The sequence below is a fragment of the Podarcis pityusensis genome (assembly GCF_964106645.2).
Source record: "Podarcis pityusensis genome assembly, chromosome: 7".
NCBI classification, from domain to species: Eukaryota; Metazoa; Chordata; class Lepidosauria; order Squamata; family Lacertidae; genus Podarcis; species Podarcis pityusensis.
The window spans coordinates 62,234,144-62,252,025 of record NC_138031.1 but is presented as its reverse complement, the minus strand read 5'-3'; the positions used below and the strand labels follow the sequence as shown (position 1 = coordinate 62,252,025).

Sequence of the window (17,882 nt, the reverse complement as noted above, 5' to 3'; positions counted from 1 at the left end):
GAGGGACCTTTTGAAAGGCAAAGGAACCTGGCGTTTTATTTTAGTTAAAAGGACATCACGTACCAAGCCTGTGAGAATCAGTATTTTATTGTCAGTGCTTAACTGCCTACCAGTATTGGAGGGATCTCCCAGGTTGGCTGGTGATGGTTTCACATGCTGGGTGGATCTGAAAAGGGAGGAGAAAACCAAAGTGATCAGGGGATTTGGAGCAACACTGCCAAAATGAAAAGTTGTGTCCTCTGAGGAGACTCAAGTTTAGAAACAAGGCAATGAACCAGGGTCATGATTGAGGTGTAGAAAGTGAATGGAGAAAAGACTTTGCTCCTGCTTCATAATACCAGAACCTGTAGTCCAATGAAGCTGAAGGCTGGGCAATTCAGCACAAGCAAAAAAGAGGTACTTCACCACACAGTGCATAGCTGAACGATGGAATTTGCTGCCACAAGTTGTGGAAATGATGGCCACTAGATTGGATTGACTTTAAAATCAGGCTAATTCATGGGTACCAATGGCTACGAGTCCAAATAGCTATATACTGTCTTCAGGATCAGAGCCACTACACCTCTTGGTCCTGGGGAACAGCAGCAGGAAGGAGAAGTTGCCATCATATGCTGCTTGCAGGCTTCTCACAGCCATCTGGTGGACCACCAGGGCAAAAAGAATGCTGGACTGGATAGGTCTCCAGCCTGATCCAATAGAGATCATCTTTAAGTTCACAGCATCAAGCTGTTCAGAGGGCCGGCAGAACTGACAGAGATGCCCCCCACATCATCTAACTCACAGAGTGCCCCCCGCCACAGGTCTGTTAATCCCAAAACTAAAAGCCAGATCAAAACGGCTCAAGAGCAGTGCTGTTTTTCTAGAAAAAGAGGTGCCGGAGCTCACCCTGAATGCCTCCCTTGTTCTCTTATAATGGCAATAGCGCCCACCTGAGAGGTTCCGGAACGGAGTTCCGGTGAGTTCCGGCTCAAAAAAAGAGCCCATGTCAAGAAGATAAGGATAATTCAGTAGTCATCACCAGCACCTAGTTTAAAAATTATGTATTTGGGACTCTCTAGTTCCAGCCAGGAGCTACCACTGAACACTATTTCAACAAACAAATCAGGGATCAAATTTTGAACTAAACATATCCCAAGGACCAACATTAACTGTACCCCCTGACACCCCTAAATGTGAACAAGGCACATGCAAAGAGCTCTAATCCCTTCTGCCCCAATATAAAGAGCAGGAGAAACCAACAGAATGACTCTGTTATGTACCTTGAGTTGCCTCCTCCTTTTTCCCACTCTTGGACTGCAAAGGTAAAAGGGGGGAAGCTCTGCCAAAGCTGCTTTCTGCTCATTCCAGTGCAGTGGGGAAAGAGGATCCGTATGCTAGGAACCTCGGGAGGTAGTCCTGGAGGCAAGGCCTGTGCAGCCAGTTTCCTAACCCTATGGGAGGACCTTGCAAAGATCTGAAAATCTGCAACAGGGTTTTAAGAGGCAGCTCCTGTTCAGGAGAACATCTCAGTTTAACCATATTTCTTGAATTAAAGCCAAATTAGTGTCATGAGGAATGAGTGAGAGAAAACCAGGCAGAAATCTATTCCAGAGATTAAAAAAAGTCAATCAAGTCCTTCATTATGGCTCCTGTTTTGCACACCCCATAAACAAGGTTACTTGGAAACAAATCCAAACCAACTCATATAAATGAGACTCCCCTTCTAGATATATTTATACACTTCAAGTCCATCACATACGGTGGTAGCAATTTTATTGCTCCCCCATCTCCTTTGTTAAAATAATTTTAAGTACCGTATTTTTCACTCTATAGGACGCACTTTTTCCCTTCTAAAAAGTAAGGGGAAATGTGTGTGCGTCTTATGGAGTGAATGCAGGCTGTGCGGCTAAGCCCAAAGCCAGAACAGGGAGACTGAGCGCTGTGCACTGCTCCGTCTCGCTGTTCTAGCTTGGGGTTAGCTGCGCAAAGCCTCCGAAGGCACCCCGCTGCCCTGCGGAGGCTTCAAAGGCTGTCCCCAAAGCCAGAACAGCAAGAGGCTATCCCAGAAGCCAGATCCCTCTTGCTGTTCTGGCTTTTCGGGTTCAGAATTTTTTTCTTCTTGTTTCCTCCCCCTCCCCCCCCCCAACTAGGTGCGTCTTATCGTCCGGTGCGTCCTATAGAGCAAAAAATATGGTAGGTGTTGTTGAGTAAGGAAGGACAAAGGGAAGGCAAATAAAATAAAAGTGTACCAGCGGGCAGCATGGTCTCAGACTGAGTGGGCAGGGGTCCCACAATGTTTTTGCCACAGCTCAATCGCTTTGCTCACTATTGCATCCGTGTTATCTTGAGGTATCTACAAAAGATAAAAAGAGATATTCAGTTTGAGGTATTCCAGTACTTCAATATCTCAGGCAGCAAACCTAAAGGCAGCTAAAGACCAGTCACTATAGGATTGCTCTTCCAAACTCCTGCCATATCCATTCATGCCAATTGCAAATGCACGCACACAGAGCACACTCTTTTGCTTATTCAGTTTCAAGTAAGAAGTAGCTCCCTGCATGCAAACAGTTTGGTGTGGGGAGGAGTTGTCCCCTATCAGTGAAGTGAAAGGAGAACTTTCCTCTCAAAAAAAGGTCCAAGCGTGCATCAAAGCACACCTGGAAATCCAGACTGGGTCATCCATATCAAACAATTCCACTCTTTCTTTTCCTTTCCATTTCTGCATCAAGGATATTCTCTTTTCCCCAACACAGATGAAAATAGGAGTGTGTGTGCATGGAATGGCGACTCACGCAAATACAAAAAGATAAACTGGCTTGAAACAGCATTGTAGTCTGTGAAATTGTTTGACCATGTGGTGGGTTTGGGAAAGGAAAAAAAAGGTCGCAAGGTCAAGTTAATCCTGCAACCTGCTTAAATGTAGCCAACGAGTTCTATTTATTTAAAACATTTATAGCCCATCTTTTCTCAATAAGCCTAAAGTGGCTAGCAACAGAAGTTAAAAGAACAACTTAAATGATTTTTTAAAAAAGACTAACAACAAATAAATAAAAGAAAGCCGCTGTAAGGCATTAAAACAGCAGAGAGAGAAAAGAGGGGAAGCCACGAAACTGCTGCTAAACATAACCAAGGCTACTTGGAAAGGCAGTGACTATTTATGGCTCAAAAGTGCTCCTATAAAAAGGAATGTTTTGGCCCATCTTATGGAAATCCACGCGAGAGGGGAGTGTAGCGGGAGGCCCTGTTCAGGTAAGAATGAGTTCCAGAGCCCGGCTCAGCCACTGAGACAATCCTCTCCTTTCCACTCAGACATCAAGACAAACCATGGTCTGTTTTTTTTCTGAACCTAGATCACTTCACAAAACATGGATACTGAAGCTGCCACACAGGCTGTGTTTTGTGCTAAATTTGGTTTGTTGTTATGTCTGAATTCAGAAACCATTGTGAAAGTCTTACATTTGGAAGCTCAAACCAAACTATGATTAGCATGGATCATGGTTTGATGCCATGTCTGAACTGTACCTTTTAAAATTTTGCAAACTTTTAATTGCAGCTCTTGAACACTGGTCAAAATCTCAGTTGATTTCTCTTGCAACCACCTCTCTCCCCAAAAAATCTGATACGCAAAACAAATCCCTTATGGGGGGGGGGGTTCCTGGGGGGGGCAGTATATTAGTGTGCGGAAAAATACTTACATTTTCCAAAAACTGTTGAATCTTTCCTGCGCTATTCAAGGCCATCAACTTCATTTTAAAGGTTAATAAAATCTCAACAGCAACGAAGACCAGAATTTTGCAGGAGCCGCTAATAACTTTGTCCCAAACCCTAGAAAAGATAAGAGTAATAAAAACTGCACACCTAAAATTTTATAGCTATAATTTATATTCAGTACTGAAGTGTTGTTGTTTTTTTCTTTCCTGACCAAAATAGTTTCTCAGTCATGGCAGGACTGAGACATTTTGCAGCAAATGATAACTCACACTTCCACCCTTTGGTGCAAGATGCAGAGAACACAAAATGCCAAAGTTTGCATCACTCCCTATATAACCTTAACTGACAGATTTTAGAATGTCAAAAAGTTCTGACTTGTCAAAAGATATCCATGCAACATTTCCGAGTTTGGAGGTGAGGTTATAGGTATCTTGCAGCTAACATACTCCATCTATAAAACTACTCTGCAGCATTGGTCAGGGGAGAGGGAACACTACTCAGGAGTTTGTGGTATTGTGGGTTGTAGGCTAAAGATGGACAACAGATTATTTTCAAGGATGCTACAGTGATCTGATTGATCCAAGATGGGCGGGAGTGGAAAGATGCTTACCTTTGTAAGCTGGATTCAGGTAGACAACCCGCAAAACACTTTCTAAACCAAAGATTGTAAGGAAGGTGGTCCATTGCTGAACACGACTTCAGATGCGTTAAGAGTCCGCTGTCTTCAAGGCTCAGGTACTGTTCCAAAAGTTTTGGCTGCAGGATAAATGTCAAGAGAAGTGATAAAGTATATCAATGTCCATAAATAAATCTCACTGTCATAGGTATTTATAGCAAGAAACCACAAGCAGCAAGGCGCCTTAAAAAAAGGAAAAAAAGATTCAGCATGACACACTGTGAAAAATGTCATGTCAGATAATGTTCTTCAAAGGTCAGATCCAAAATGTAAGGCTCACTAAACATTTCCATATTTATTGATTGTGAGGCTCCAAAAAGAGTATATACTGAATAATTTGAGACTTCGTAACAATACAGCAATTCTTAATTTAGTAAAAAAAGAGACAGGTGGGGAAGGAAACAGCACATGCTAGGAAACTGTCATCAGCAGGGAGCAACTTTCTGTTTTTACCTGCTCTTCAACCCTGTTGGGTGGCTTTTCAGCATTTTACATGCACACCCCTTCCAAAAGTAAGAGGAAGAAGAAGAAGAAGAAGAAGAAGAAGAAGAAGAAGAAGAAGAGTTTGGATTTGATATCCCGCCTTTCACTCCCCTTCAGGAGTCTCAAAGCGGCTAACATTCTCCTTTCCCTTCCTCCCCCACAACAAACACTCTGTGAGGTGAGTGGGGCTGAGAGACTTCAGAGAAGTGTGACTGGCCCAAGGTCACCCAGCAGCTGCATGTGGAGGAGCGGAGACGCGAACCTGGTTCCCCAGATTACGAGACTACCACTCTTAACCACTACACCACACTGGCTCTCCAGATTAAATGTAAACAAAAAAAGTATGGGCTGTCATTTTGACCACAGCAATGTGTGGACACTGAAACAAAAAACTGGGGTTCATAAGCAGCACTGGTTCCACAGTAACTTCCCATCCAGAAATACACTATTATTTTGAATGACACTGACACACACACAGTTTCTTCACTTCAGTAAACAGTTCTCTCTGGACACCTTTTGGACAAGGTTAGCAATTAATTAAACATCTGCTTGTTTATTTTCATTTGTTCGTCTTCAATTATATCTGAATATTTAACTATAAACATGATTTTATTAATAATTTAAAGAAATTCAGAGAGGACTGGCACCAATGAGGAAAAACTGGCTCTCTATAATGTCATCTTTTATGTAAATCTGCCTCCTGTTCCCTTCTCCTTAAACTGGATCTTAAAAATCACTTACTCTTCATTAGTCGAAAGAAACTGACACATGCCCCTATTTCCAAGTGTCTTCAGAAGTGATGGGAGAGGACATCCCAGGAGGTCCAGAGGGTGACAACAAAAGAATGGGCCTTTTCTGTGGTGGCCCCCCCACCTGTGGAATGCTCTCCCCAGGGAGGTTCACCTGGCGCCTTCATTACATATCTTTGTGCCAGGCAAAAACATTCCTCCTCTCCCAGGTCTTTGGCTATTTGAACAATCTATGGCCAGTATTGTTTTTGTTTATTATTGTGCTATGTGTATTTTTTGTGTTTTTATATTGTAAACAGCACTCTGATCTTCGGATGAAGGGCAGTATAGAATGTTTTTTTAAATCATCATCACCTAAGGAAAGTTCAAGCCAAAGTGTTTTCCTATCAAATCTTATTTATAGATATTACAAAAATTATTTCTACAAACTTCTCCTTCTATTAAAGCATGGAGTCTGGCATCCAGTTTGCATGGGAGAAGAAAAGAATGAAGGCGGTTCTGCAGTCATTTCCATCACTGCTGCTTAGAAACAAGGGACTGGCCTCATTCATTTAGTGTAAGAACAAAGCTGAACCCCTTCCCTGCCAAAGGGCGGCAGCCTAAGACTCTTAGGCAGGGTGGATTTGATTTAAATAAAATTGATTTAAATCACTAGTCAGTAAGACTTGATTTAAATCTTTTTTCCTTTTTTTTTTACAGAAAGACCCATTCTTGCTGGTATAATCTTAATATTTACAACCAGATGAAGGTTTCATTTTTGGAATAATAAATTTTCAGAAGTGGGTTTGCTGCTCGTGCATGCGCAGAAGCGCTCTGCAGCGCCGCGTGCATGCACAGAAGTGGTCCTCTGGTTACAGAATTTTCAGGATACGGCCGGACCTCCAGAACAGATCCCATTTGTAACCGGAGGTACCACTGTACACACAACTCAATATATGCCCAAACCTTGACTGCATTCCTTGTCATCAGCATTCCAATCCCCGTGATATTTATTAGAAGTCTGTTGGCCACGTTGGCTGGGAGATGGGAGCCTAGCCACAGATTAGTCAGCCCTGAGCTACCCACTAGTCACTGCACTGCTGTTCTAGAAACTTGCACTGCATTTCCCTCATCCCCTCCAAAAAAGAATCCAGAGCATAATTCAGTTTCCAAGTCCACACAGGGTATTTATGCAAGAGCTTGTCAGAAACAGCAACAACATAGAAGATGTTCAACTTCTATACCTGTAATCTCACTATACTGTTCCTGTGTGAATAGATGAATACAGATATGTAGATATGTATGCATATAATATTCTTACCAGCTGTGGTATTGAATCCTTGTACTTATTGTTCAACTGGTTCACAAAGCTACTGATGAGCCAATAACAATCAATGTGATCTTCTACCATTTCTTCCATAGCTTTAGCAATGGCAAGGAATACCTCGTCCTCGGCTTCCTGGAAAGCAAAGCAGCCACGGCATGGGATTATCAAGAGGCAACACATTCACGGAACAGCATTTTACAGTCAACTTTGTTATTTGACAACATATAATAATTTTGCTCCTCTGTTGTAAGGTGCCACCATGTTCTGTTATGTGCTAAAACAGGGAGGACAAAGTTGTGGCATACCAATATATTTCTGGACTACAACTCCCATCATCCATGACCACTGAAAATCCTGACTGAGGTTTATGAGAGTTAGTCCAACAACAACATCTGGTGAGCTATAGGTTCCTCATCCAAGTGCTAAACAGGACTAATTATACCTTCTCCAGGGAGTATATATGACAGGGATTTGCTTCCCATTCAAGGTCACCATACTGAGGGATATTTTCTCAGCAACCCAATCCTACTGTGGCTGCCAACTTTCAGCTTGGATGTCTGCCACTCTTGCCACTAACTACAAGGGAAATTCATTCTGTGACATGCCCTAGATCAGGCATCCCCAAACTTGGACCTCCAGATGTTTTGGGACTACAACTCCCATCATCCCTAACAGGACCAGTGTTCAGGCATGATGGGAATCGTAGTCCCAAAACATCTGGAGGGCCAAGTTTGGGGGTGCCTGCCCTAGATGGTACCAGAATGTGCTTTCCCTAAGCCCTGGTTACAGTATCTCTGGTTAAGGCTGAATTTGACCTCTCAAGATACTGCAGTTCATGTGGCCACTATACAGTTTCTTCACTCTAGCAGAATTTCAGGTGGAAAAGATTTGGACCTTCATACAAAGGAGTATCGTCGAGGGCAAATTTCAGCACGACTGACCGAAGAGAGAGATGGATTCCGAGGGAGCTTTCCCGACTCCAGCTGGTATATTCGGAGGAAAACTTCAACCTGTGGGGTAGAATCCTTGATAAAGCGAATTACTTGGAGCGCATGGTGCACGTCCTTATACTGCTCCTTTCGGCATCGCATCACAAACCCGTGAGATTCATGGTGAGGAGGAAGAATTCCTGGAAAAGGAAGAGAGAGAAAGGAGAACTAGGTTTGCATGTACTTGCACGTTCTGGTGGAAGGTTAGATCTTCTGACAGCAGTTGTTGTTGTTTTTCTCTGATCAACTAAGTACTATAAGCCCTGGATATAAGGAATGCTCAAGAACTTAACAAATATGGGAGCATTAACTAGTCCAGTCCCTGATGTCATGCAAAGGCTTCTTCAATGGAGCATTCAAAACATGGATTGGCTTTCCTTAGCATTACACTAAGCATATGTCCAAACCTGCCCTTACGTTTCTAATGAAGAATCTGCTTTCCCCATATCATCTTACCTAGAAGCACCTTCCACACAAGGATCCGATACATGGATGGGAGAGGAAACCTCTGACTGAATGTGCAGAGCTTCTCAATATCTGTGAAGGGGGTTTTAAGAACAAACACCATTTTAGAACTCGAACGGAGTTATGAAGCATCTCTTTTCTCAGCAACTGATGCCAACCAGGACACATCTGTAAGTGTCCAGCACCAATCATGCTTCTAGGAGGCATCAAAGAATCATTCGGGCTTTTCAAGGTTAACAAACCCAATTTAAAACACGTGCTTTTTCCACTTTTAGTCCTTTGGCAAAATGAAAACCTAGCAGCAATATTCAAAAGATTTATGGTAAATGGTAAAACAGTTTGTAGGAGTTTTTGGTTGATTCATCAGCTGCTGTCAATTAAATGTAAATAAATTTGAAACCACAAAATGGGTGCCTTTTTGAAATACAGTGGTACCTTGAATGGCTTGGCTCCCGAACAAAGCGATTCCTGAACGCTGCAAACCCGGAAGTAAGTGTTTGCAAACATTTTGTGGAAGCCAGACATCCGACGCGGCTTCCGCTTGAGTACAGGAAGCTCCTGCAGCAAATCAGAAGCCGCACCTCCGTTTTTGAACCGTTTCGGGAGTTGAACAGACTAAGTTTGAGAACCAAAGAACCACTGTACCGGTGAAGTGTAATAAATAAATGATAATTGAACAAACACAAAGTTAGGTTTTTTTAAAATGAAGCCATCTTTGGTGTGTGTGCATATGTGTGTGTATGTATTTATACACATACACATAAATACACACATATACTGTTTATACACACATGCATATACATATATGCATTCTCAAGTTCAGTAACCCAACAGAACTAATAACTAATACAGTACCTGTTTTTTAAATAAAGAAGTATCCCCCATGCATGTGGAATCTGCGACTGGACTACAACTCCTATAATCTCTGACCATTGGTCATATTGGCTTGGACAAATGGGAGCTGGAGTCTCAGAGCAGTTGGAAGTTGCAAGTTACAAGTTACAAGTCATGGCTTCACCCAAAGAATCCTGGGAACTGTAGTTTGGTAAAGGTGCTGAGAATTGTTAGGCGACCCATATTCCCCTCACAGAATTACAATCCCCAGAACAGTTTAATGCTTAATTCCTTTTTCCCTGGGAACTCCAGGTATTGTTGCATTATATTACTATTTAGATAGAGTCTTTCAGTTTTTAAAAAAAATTAAGGCGAGTAACAAAGAATAATCTAAGATATAATCTAAGTCAAATCCCTTATGAATACACAGTGGAAGTGAGGAACAGGTTTAAGGATTTAGATTTGGTGGACAGAGTGCCTGAAGAACTATGGATGGAGGCTCGTAACATTATACAGGAGGCAGCAACGAAAACCATCCCAATGAAAAGGAAATGCAAGAAAGCAAAGTGGCTGTCCAACAAGGCCTTACAAATAGCGGGGGAGAGAAGGCAAGCAAAATGCAAGGGAGATAGTGAAAGATACAGGAAATTGAATGCAGATTTCCAAAAAATAGCAAGGAGAGACAAGGAAGCCTTCTTAAACGAGCAATGCAAAGAAACAGAGGAAAACAACAGAATGGGGAAAACCAGAGATCTGTTCAAGAAAATTGGAGATATGAAAGGAACATTTCGTACAAAGATTACCATAATAAAAGACAAAAGTGGAAAGGACCTAACAGAAGGAGAAGACATCAAGAAGAGGTGGCAAGAATACACAGAGGAACTATACCAGAAAGAAATGGATGTCTCGTACACCCCAGGTAGTGTGGTTGCTGACCCTGAGCCAGACATCCTGGAGAGTGAAGTCAAATGGGCCTTAGAAAGCACTGCAAATAACAAGGCCAGTGGAAGTGATGGTATTCCAGCTGAACTATTTAAAATTTTAAACGATGATGCTGTTAAGGTGCTACACTCAATATGCCAGCAAATTTGGAAAACTCAGCAGTGGCCAGAGGATTGGGGAAGATCAGTCTACATCCCAATCCCAAAGAAGGGCAGTGCCAAAGAATGCTCCAACTACCGCACAATTGCACTCATTTCACACGCTAGCAAGGTTATGCTTAAAATTCTACAAGGCAGGCTTATGCAGTATGTGGACCGAGAACTCCCAGAAGTGCAAGCTGGATTTCAAAGGGGCAGAGGAACCAGAGACCAAATTGCAAACATGCGCTGGATTATGGAGAAAGCTAGAGAGTTCCAGAAAGACATCTACTTCTGCTTCATTGACTATGCAAAAGCCTTTGACTGTGTCGACCACAGCAAACTATGGCAAGTTCTTAAAGAAATGGGAGTGCCTGATCACCTCATCTGTCTCCTGAGAAATCTCTATGTGGGACAAGAAGCAACAGTTAGAACTGGATATGGAACAACTGATTGGTTCAAAATTGGTAAATGAGTACGGCAAGGCTGTATATTGTCTCCCTGCTTATTTAACTTATATGCAGAATTCATCATGCGAAAGGCTGGGCTGGATGAATCCCAAGCCGGAATTAAGATCGCCGGAAGAAATATCAACAACCTCAGATATGCAGATGACACAACCTTGATGGCAGAAAGTGAGGAGGAATTAAAGAATCTTTTAATGAGGGTGAAAGAGGAGAGCACAAAATATGGTCTGAAGCTCAACATCAAAAAAACGAAGATCATGGCCACTGGGCCCATCACCTCCTGGCAAACAGAAGGCGAAGAAATGGAGGTAGTGAGAGATTTTACTTTCTTGGGCTCCATGATCACTGCAGATGGTGACAGCAGTCACGAAATTAAAAGACGCCTGCTCCTTGGGAGAAAGGTGATGGCAAACCTAGACAGCACCTTAAAAAGCAGAGACATCACCTTGCCAACAAAGGTCCGTATAGTTAAAGCCATAGTTTTCCCAGTAGTGATGTATGGAAGTGAGAGCTGGACCATAAAGAAAGCTGATCGCCGAAGAATTGATGCTTTTGAATTATGGTGCTGGAGGAGACTCTTGAGAGTCCCATGGACTGCAAGAAGATCAAATGCATCCATTCTTAAGGAAATCAGGCCTGAGTGCTCACTGGAAGGACAGATCCTGAAGCTGAGGCTCCAAGACTTTGGCCACCTCATGAGAAGAGAAGACTCCCTGGAAAAGACCCTGATGTTGGGAAAGATGGAGGGCACAAGGAGAAGGGGGCGACAGAGGACGAGATGGTTGGACAGCGTTCTCGAAGCTACAAACATGAGTCTGACCAAACTGCGGGAGGCAGTGGAAGACAGGAGTGCCTGGCGTGCTCTGGTCCAGGGGGTCACGAAGAGTCGGACACAACTAAACGACTAAACAACAACAACAACAAAGAATAAGCACACAAAATCGAATACAAACAATACAAATTATAACAACTCAAAACAAAAAAAAATAGCTAATCAAAAGTATTAAAAATCAAATACATTTGGCTTCCTTCAAAAAGGGCCAAGGGCGCTCCCTACAAAAAGATGTTAGAAAGAGTAAGGCAAACTAACTACTGTAGTTTCTAGGATTCTTTGGGAGGAGTCAGAACTGTTTAAAGTGGAAGTATACGGCTTTAAACGCATAGTGCAGATAGGTCCAGAATCTTTTTCCATACAGTTATCTCAGGGAAAGCTAGAAACATAGGAGAGATCATTCACATTAAGTCTTAGGTTACGCTCCACATGTTGTGAGAGTACAGAATGTTTTGTGTGAACTAACAAATAGGTCCATTCATTCACACACAAGTATGTGTGTGTATCTATTCCATTCCCAAGAAAGGCATCGCATAATCTTCAGTTCACACAAAATATTCTGCCTTAGAGGGAAATGAGAATTGTTTCCTCGCCCTTGTGGGTAGAATATACAGACTGAGACTGAGTGTAAGCCAATCTGAGAAGAAAGCGAAATTTACTCAGGCAATGGGATAGACAAATCTGTCAATTTTAGTTCCCTCAATTTGTCATTTTTCCAGTCTTGAATTCACATTTCTGCTGCAATTTGTGATTTTTTATTATTATTTTAAAAAATCCCTATGAAAATTCAACTTTTTGGTGCAAATTTCTCCTAATGAAAACATTACACATGCAGTTTTGCAAATATGCACAGTTTTGCATGGAATCTTCTTTAAGATGCATTTTTGTAGACACTGCTTAGCTAGAGAACCGCACTGCAAATTTTGACAAGTGCTATGTGTTTCAATTCACATATTGTTTTGGAAAGTGCAAACCTGATAAGTTTTCTTTTAAATGAGAAGCAAGCCTCACTGGGTCAAACAGGCTTTTCCTTCAAGTAAACATGCTTTGCAATTAAGTCAGCTCAAACAGAATGTGTGATATAAAATGGTCTTCTACCAAGCATACCAAGCCGATCATCTTTCAGAAGAATTTCCAATGATTTCTTTTCTTCAACACCACGAAATCCTACTTTTTCATAATACACCGATCGGAAATTTCTCTGAGGATCCTCAGCCATATTTCAGTCTGGGGAAAAAACAGATAATTAATCATGATAGCTTGCAAAAAAAAATATTATGACAAAAAACAATGAAAAGTGCAGTGTTCCTCTTTCAGAACTTCAAAAGAGCAGTGTGCACTCTTCCCCATAGTTTTCAGGCTCCCTTTCATGGTCCAAGCTCCCCTCCATGACCACTGCAATGCAATGCAGGAATATTTTACATATTTTACATGAAGACTTTTTCAAGGCAACAGTCCTTTGTAGCTGTTTAATTCTTTTATCAGCCAGTTACTTTAATGATTATCTGCACTGTTTTAAATTGCATTTTGTTTTAATCTTGTACATCACCTTGAATTTTAATACAATATGTGGTTTTAATTTTGTTTTAAATGTATGTGCTGCTGTGTTTTTAACTGCTTTTACTATACATCCCCTTGATACAATTGTATGGAATGCAGCTAATAAAATACTATTTTTTTTACTAATATTTTATGTTATGGCATTATAAAAATACTTTTATGTGTTTATAAATACATAATTTGAAGCTAGAAACTTCCTGAACAACAGCCATATCCAAAAGCGATCTGTTGCAGCAAAAACAAAGAGTTTTTTGTCACCTTAAAAGGCTACTTATTTTATTAGAAGTTTTTGGGTTCTAGAGTAATGAATCATAAATGTGCCAGAATGCAATCCTAACCATATCTATTGAGACGCAAGTCCTATGGAATTCAATTGGGCTTACTCTCAAGTAAGTGGGGTTAGGATTGCAGCTGTACAGAGCTATCACATCCAGGCAGCCGCAAAACATGAGTGTTATTTCAGCCTGGAGCGTGTGTGTGTGTGTGTGTGTGTGTGTGTGTGTGTTGGGGGGGGCAGTACAGTCCCCTGGCAACTTAAGTAAGTTTACAATTTCATAATGGTGTAATCGTTTATAGGCAAAGGGTCTAGTGCATTGTGTGCACGGAGCTTACGTATTGAATTTGCCAACATGAACAGTTAACAAGTTTAAATGTCTGTTTTCAACAAATCTGAGGCAAAGCTAATTAAAAATCTAACGCAAAATGTCCATTCCTCCACACTGCAAAAAACCTCACTAGCATCTTAAAACCTTCCTTACTTATTTCCTCAGAAGAGAAATGTTTTAGCCAATATCCACCTATAAAAGGTTGATATGTAAAAAAATAATCATGAAAGTAAGTACAAGGAGATACTAGACGCTTTTGAATCTCTGGCTACAGGACAGAAAAGTGAGGAATGGAGGAACTGGGATGCTATTTGGAGGATGAGGTGGAGCGAGAGAAGATGGGTTTGCAAACACTTGGGAAGCAGCAAATGAAGGTAGCAGTGCAATACCAGATAATATATTTCCAAGAGAAGACGTTTAGGTTTGAAAGTGTGGCCCGTGGCTCAGAGGCAGAACGTTTGCTTTGCAAGCAGAAAATCCCTGGTTCAGTCCCTAAGCATCTCCAGGTACTGCAGGGAGAAACCCACCTCCGAAACCCTGGTCCCTGCCACTCATAATATGAGCTAGGTGGGTCAAATGCCTGACGATGCAGCAAAACAGGCTGAATCATAGGATCACAGAACTGTAGAGCTGGAAGGGACCACAAGAGTCATCTAGTCCCACCCCCTGCAATGTAAGAATATTTTGCACGCCTTGGACTAAGACCTGAAAGGCCTGGGTTCGAATCCCTACTCAGCCATGAAGCTCGCCATGAGTGACCTTGGGCCAGTGGCTGCTTTCCTCTCAGCCTCACCTGCCTCACTGAGTTATTGTGAAGATAAAACTGGGTGCGGATGGGGGTGAGGGAGAACCACGTCCCCCACCTTGAAGGAAATGGTGGTATGGAAATATAATAAATAAACAAACGAATGAATGAACGCTGCGGGTATAGGAAGTAAGGGGCGTCAATACGCTACAGGAGATGAGGGAGTGCTGGGGAAAAATATAGACGATGGTGGGGAGAGAGAAGCAGGTAAGAAGGCAGCGGCCCAGAAATGGCACGTGGGAACGGGGAGCTGACAAGAACGGGTGACTGCACGTGAGGAGGAGGAGGAGCGCGCGAGGAGGGCTGGAAAAAGCGGCGGCCAGCTTGGGCACCACAGGGAGGGAGAACCCCGGGCCACCGCTATAGGAACCGGCCGGGTGAAGTAGATGCAGAAGAGGGAGGCGGCAGCGGAGGCGGCGCTCGAGGGTCGACAGGAAAGCGGAGAAGGAAGCAGGGAAAGGGGACGAAGCGGGAGAGGGCGCTCGGGCGCTCCGCCGCCTCTCCCAACCCGGCGCGCAAACCTGCCTGTGCAGAAGGGGCCGGCGGGCAGCGCGAAGCTCGCTCTCTGCCAGGGCCGCCGCGACCGGCCAAGCGGCAACGACGACTCGGCGCGAGGGAGCTCCGCCCGGCTCGGCCCGCGCAGCCGCCGGCCCGCCCAGCCAAGGGGTGGGGAAGGGGAGGAGGAAGAAGCTGCGGCCGCTGCCTCGGAGGCCCTAGAGCCGCTTGCCTTTCCCGACCCCGAGGCGCGGGCGCTGCGCAAATTGGCGCGTATTCCCAACTTGGCGTTCGTAATATTGCTGCTGGGATTTTGTTGCGCTGGAAACGCATCGGACTAAAACAGCCTCATCCGACCTAGGCGTCTTCAATTTGTAGTCCCCAAAAATCTGGAGGGCACCAGGTTGGGGAAGGCTAGACTAAAAGTGAAAACCTTGCAGGATATCGGTTTGACTAATCCTTTTACTGGCCTACTATTTCCACGATGTAAGCTTAAACCTGCTTATTTATGAGTAAATCCTACCTAGTGCAATGGTATTTACTCCCAAGGAGTAAAAAGCGGGCCACTTTTTAACTGTGTTCTAGACAGCAAATTAGGATTTCAGATCGCTTGTCCTACCCAAAACACTACCCACCCGATTTTGCTTAATACCACTGGTCCAGCAACACAAGGAGCAAAAGTGGCAACCCAAACTATAAGGACACCAGTCACACTGACAGCATACCAAGTGGATCTCAGTTCTGTTACAAGCTGCGTTGCTGCTGAAATTTTACCATCTGCAGCACAGCCCTAAGCAAACTTTCCCGGGGCTGGCTGGGCAGAGCCTACGGCTGTATGACGCCCTTCTCTCAATGTGTATGAAATGCCTGCCCCATGGAAGCCCACCTAGTCTTGTCTAGATGCTGTTTTAGGGAGGCTGCTTGATGTTTTATAATCCATGTCCAGAGTTTGGATACCAAGACACGTGGGTGCCTTATTTAGATGCCTAAAGCTGCAGTTCTATATAACACTTTCCTGGGAAATAAGCCCAATAGGTTTTCCTTTACTTCTTAGCAAACAGGAATAGTATTGCCCTGTAAATAAAAGGCCCAGTGATTGGCTGTTCTTAAATGTATTATTACGTTTCAGAAAATCATCCTGTCACAGTCTTCATTTTACTTTATTTTTAAAACAAACCTGCTACATTCTTTTTTGTTACAAAAATAGCTGGGGTTCTGTTCATTTTGCAGCTTATGAGGCTTTTGCTTGAAAGAGACAATAGGTGGCAGACTTGGATCAGCTTTTCTTAGGTTTACAATGAACAGAACATGTTTAGGTGGCTGCTGTTGCTCAACTCATTATGGACTCCTCCTGCTGTAACAAACAGGTTTTATTGGTGTCACAAGATTCATAGGCTGGCACTCAAAGAGCTGCTTAGGCATGCCTATGTACATCTAATATGTTGAGGAGTGATTTTTTTCAGGGGGGGGAGGGATTTCACAACCCACTGGGGGCAGGGAGGAGGGAGACAAAGTGCTATCCTCATTTTCAAACCTGATTTGGGAGAGGAATAATCAATAAATGCAAGTCCCCCTGGTACACATAGAAAGAGTTGCATCTGGTACAACTCAAATTAACCCTCATATTTTTTATTTTAAAAGTTCCTGACAGAGAGGCATTATTCTGCCTTAGTGGCAGAATAACATGACAACCCATCCAGAAAGTTATTAAAAGGTACAGAAAGATACTGCAGACAAGAGAGAGAACATAAAGGTGGATGGAATTCAGTCCCAAAGGACACCCTGTAATCTGCAGCTAAAGCCCAATCTTAAACATGCACACCTGCAGGATAATCACATTGGAATCAATAGGACTCATTTCTCAGTGAACATGGGTATGGACTGGGCTGTAAGAAGTATTGCCACATTTCCCCATCTCCTTGAAAATAGGCCCCAAGCTTTCAACAACTGCATAATGGGTAGAAGATAAAAGCTCAGAAACATATATTGCACTGGGATGGCAATCCTAAATCTTAGCTGCTATTATCTTCCAGATAATATTTTATTTTTATTTTATAGCCACATATTTTACTGTTTGCTTCTGTTGTGGCCAGATCTTTATTCATTTCTGTACTAAGAGCAAGTACGTGTTTTTGTGTGTGAGAGAGAAATAAAAGGGTGAAGCAAGGTTAACTTCATCACACACAATCCCTTCGGATTTGCTCTCATTTCTGGCTAGTGTTCTCCTCCTAATTAGCTGCTAATTAGGTAATTGGGCCTAGTTCCACACAGCCCCTCTGGCAACTTTCTCCAAGATGAAGCCGCCTCTTCCTGTGTAGACTGAGGGTGTTTTTGCAGTTCCACAGTCTGAATTTTGCTGTTGTTCACATCCAGAGCAATTCAATATACAATTCAAAAAATTTAACACACACACACCCCCCCCCCATTTCCTAGAATATAACTAAAACATTAACTCATATGCAGGCAGCATGGGAGCTGCTTTTAGTGTTGTATATGAAGAAAACATACAGTACTAATATGTCTGTGCCACTGTAGATTAAGATAGTTAACGCAAGGTTTAAACTATAAAGGATACCATGAGTTTTAGTTCCAAAAATAGGATGTGTACTGTACACTGAGCTGTAATTGTCTAGGCATTACAACCTTAAATTGGTTCCCCCTTCCCCCCTTCCCAGGGAACCTTGGAACTACCCTTGTGAGGTAGGTCAGAGAGAGAGAGACTGTGGCTGACTCAAGGTCACCCAGTGAGCTTCCTGGCTGAGGGGGGATTTGAGCCAAGACCACCCAGATCCTAGTCCAGCACTCTGTAACACGCTGGCGAGATTTGCTAGCGGGGATGTAACATTT

At 42.9% G+C, this 17,882-nt stretch overlaps 1 protein-coding gene across 4 annotated transcripts in view; it reads right to left on the bottom strand.

Annotated features, from left to right (window-relative positions):
- LOC308482027 (TBC1 domain family member 7-like) overlaps nt 1-15,185 on the bottom strand; it is a 47,043-nt gene extending 31,858 nt beyond the window's left edge. For 3 of the 4 annotated variants that reach the window (XR_013988925.1, XR_013988926.1, XR_013988927.1), the window contains exons 1-9: nt 15,066-15,185; nt 12,678-12,797; nt 8,350-8,430; nt 7,846-8,033; nt 6,899-7,036; nt 4,301-4,446; nt 3,675-3,804; nt 2,229-2,332; nt 111-166 (exon numbers count right to left, since the gene is read on the bottom strand). Coding sequence is in view for 1 of the 4 variants with exons in the window: in XM_081015012.1 (XP_080871138.1) it covers nt 2,246-2,332; nt 3,675-3,804; nt 4,301-4,446; nt 6,899-7,036; nt 7,846-8,033; nt 8,350-8,430; nt 12,678-12,789 (882 nt within the window). In the remaining 3 variants the exon portion in view is untranslated. Of the gene's footprint in view, nt 1-71; nt 167-2,228; nt 2,333-3,674; nt 3,805-4,300; nt 4,447-6,898; nt 7,037-7,845; nt 8,034-8,349; nt 8,431-12,677; nt 12,798-15,065 lie in introns of those variants that run through there. The other variant, XM_081015012.1, reaches the window with a different exon arrangement.
- Nucleotides 15,186-17,882: the final 2,697 nt, after the last annotated feature.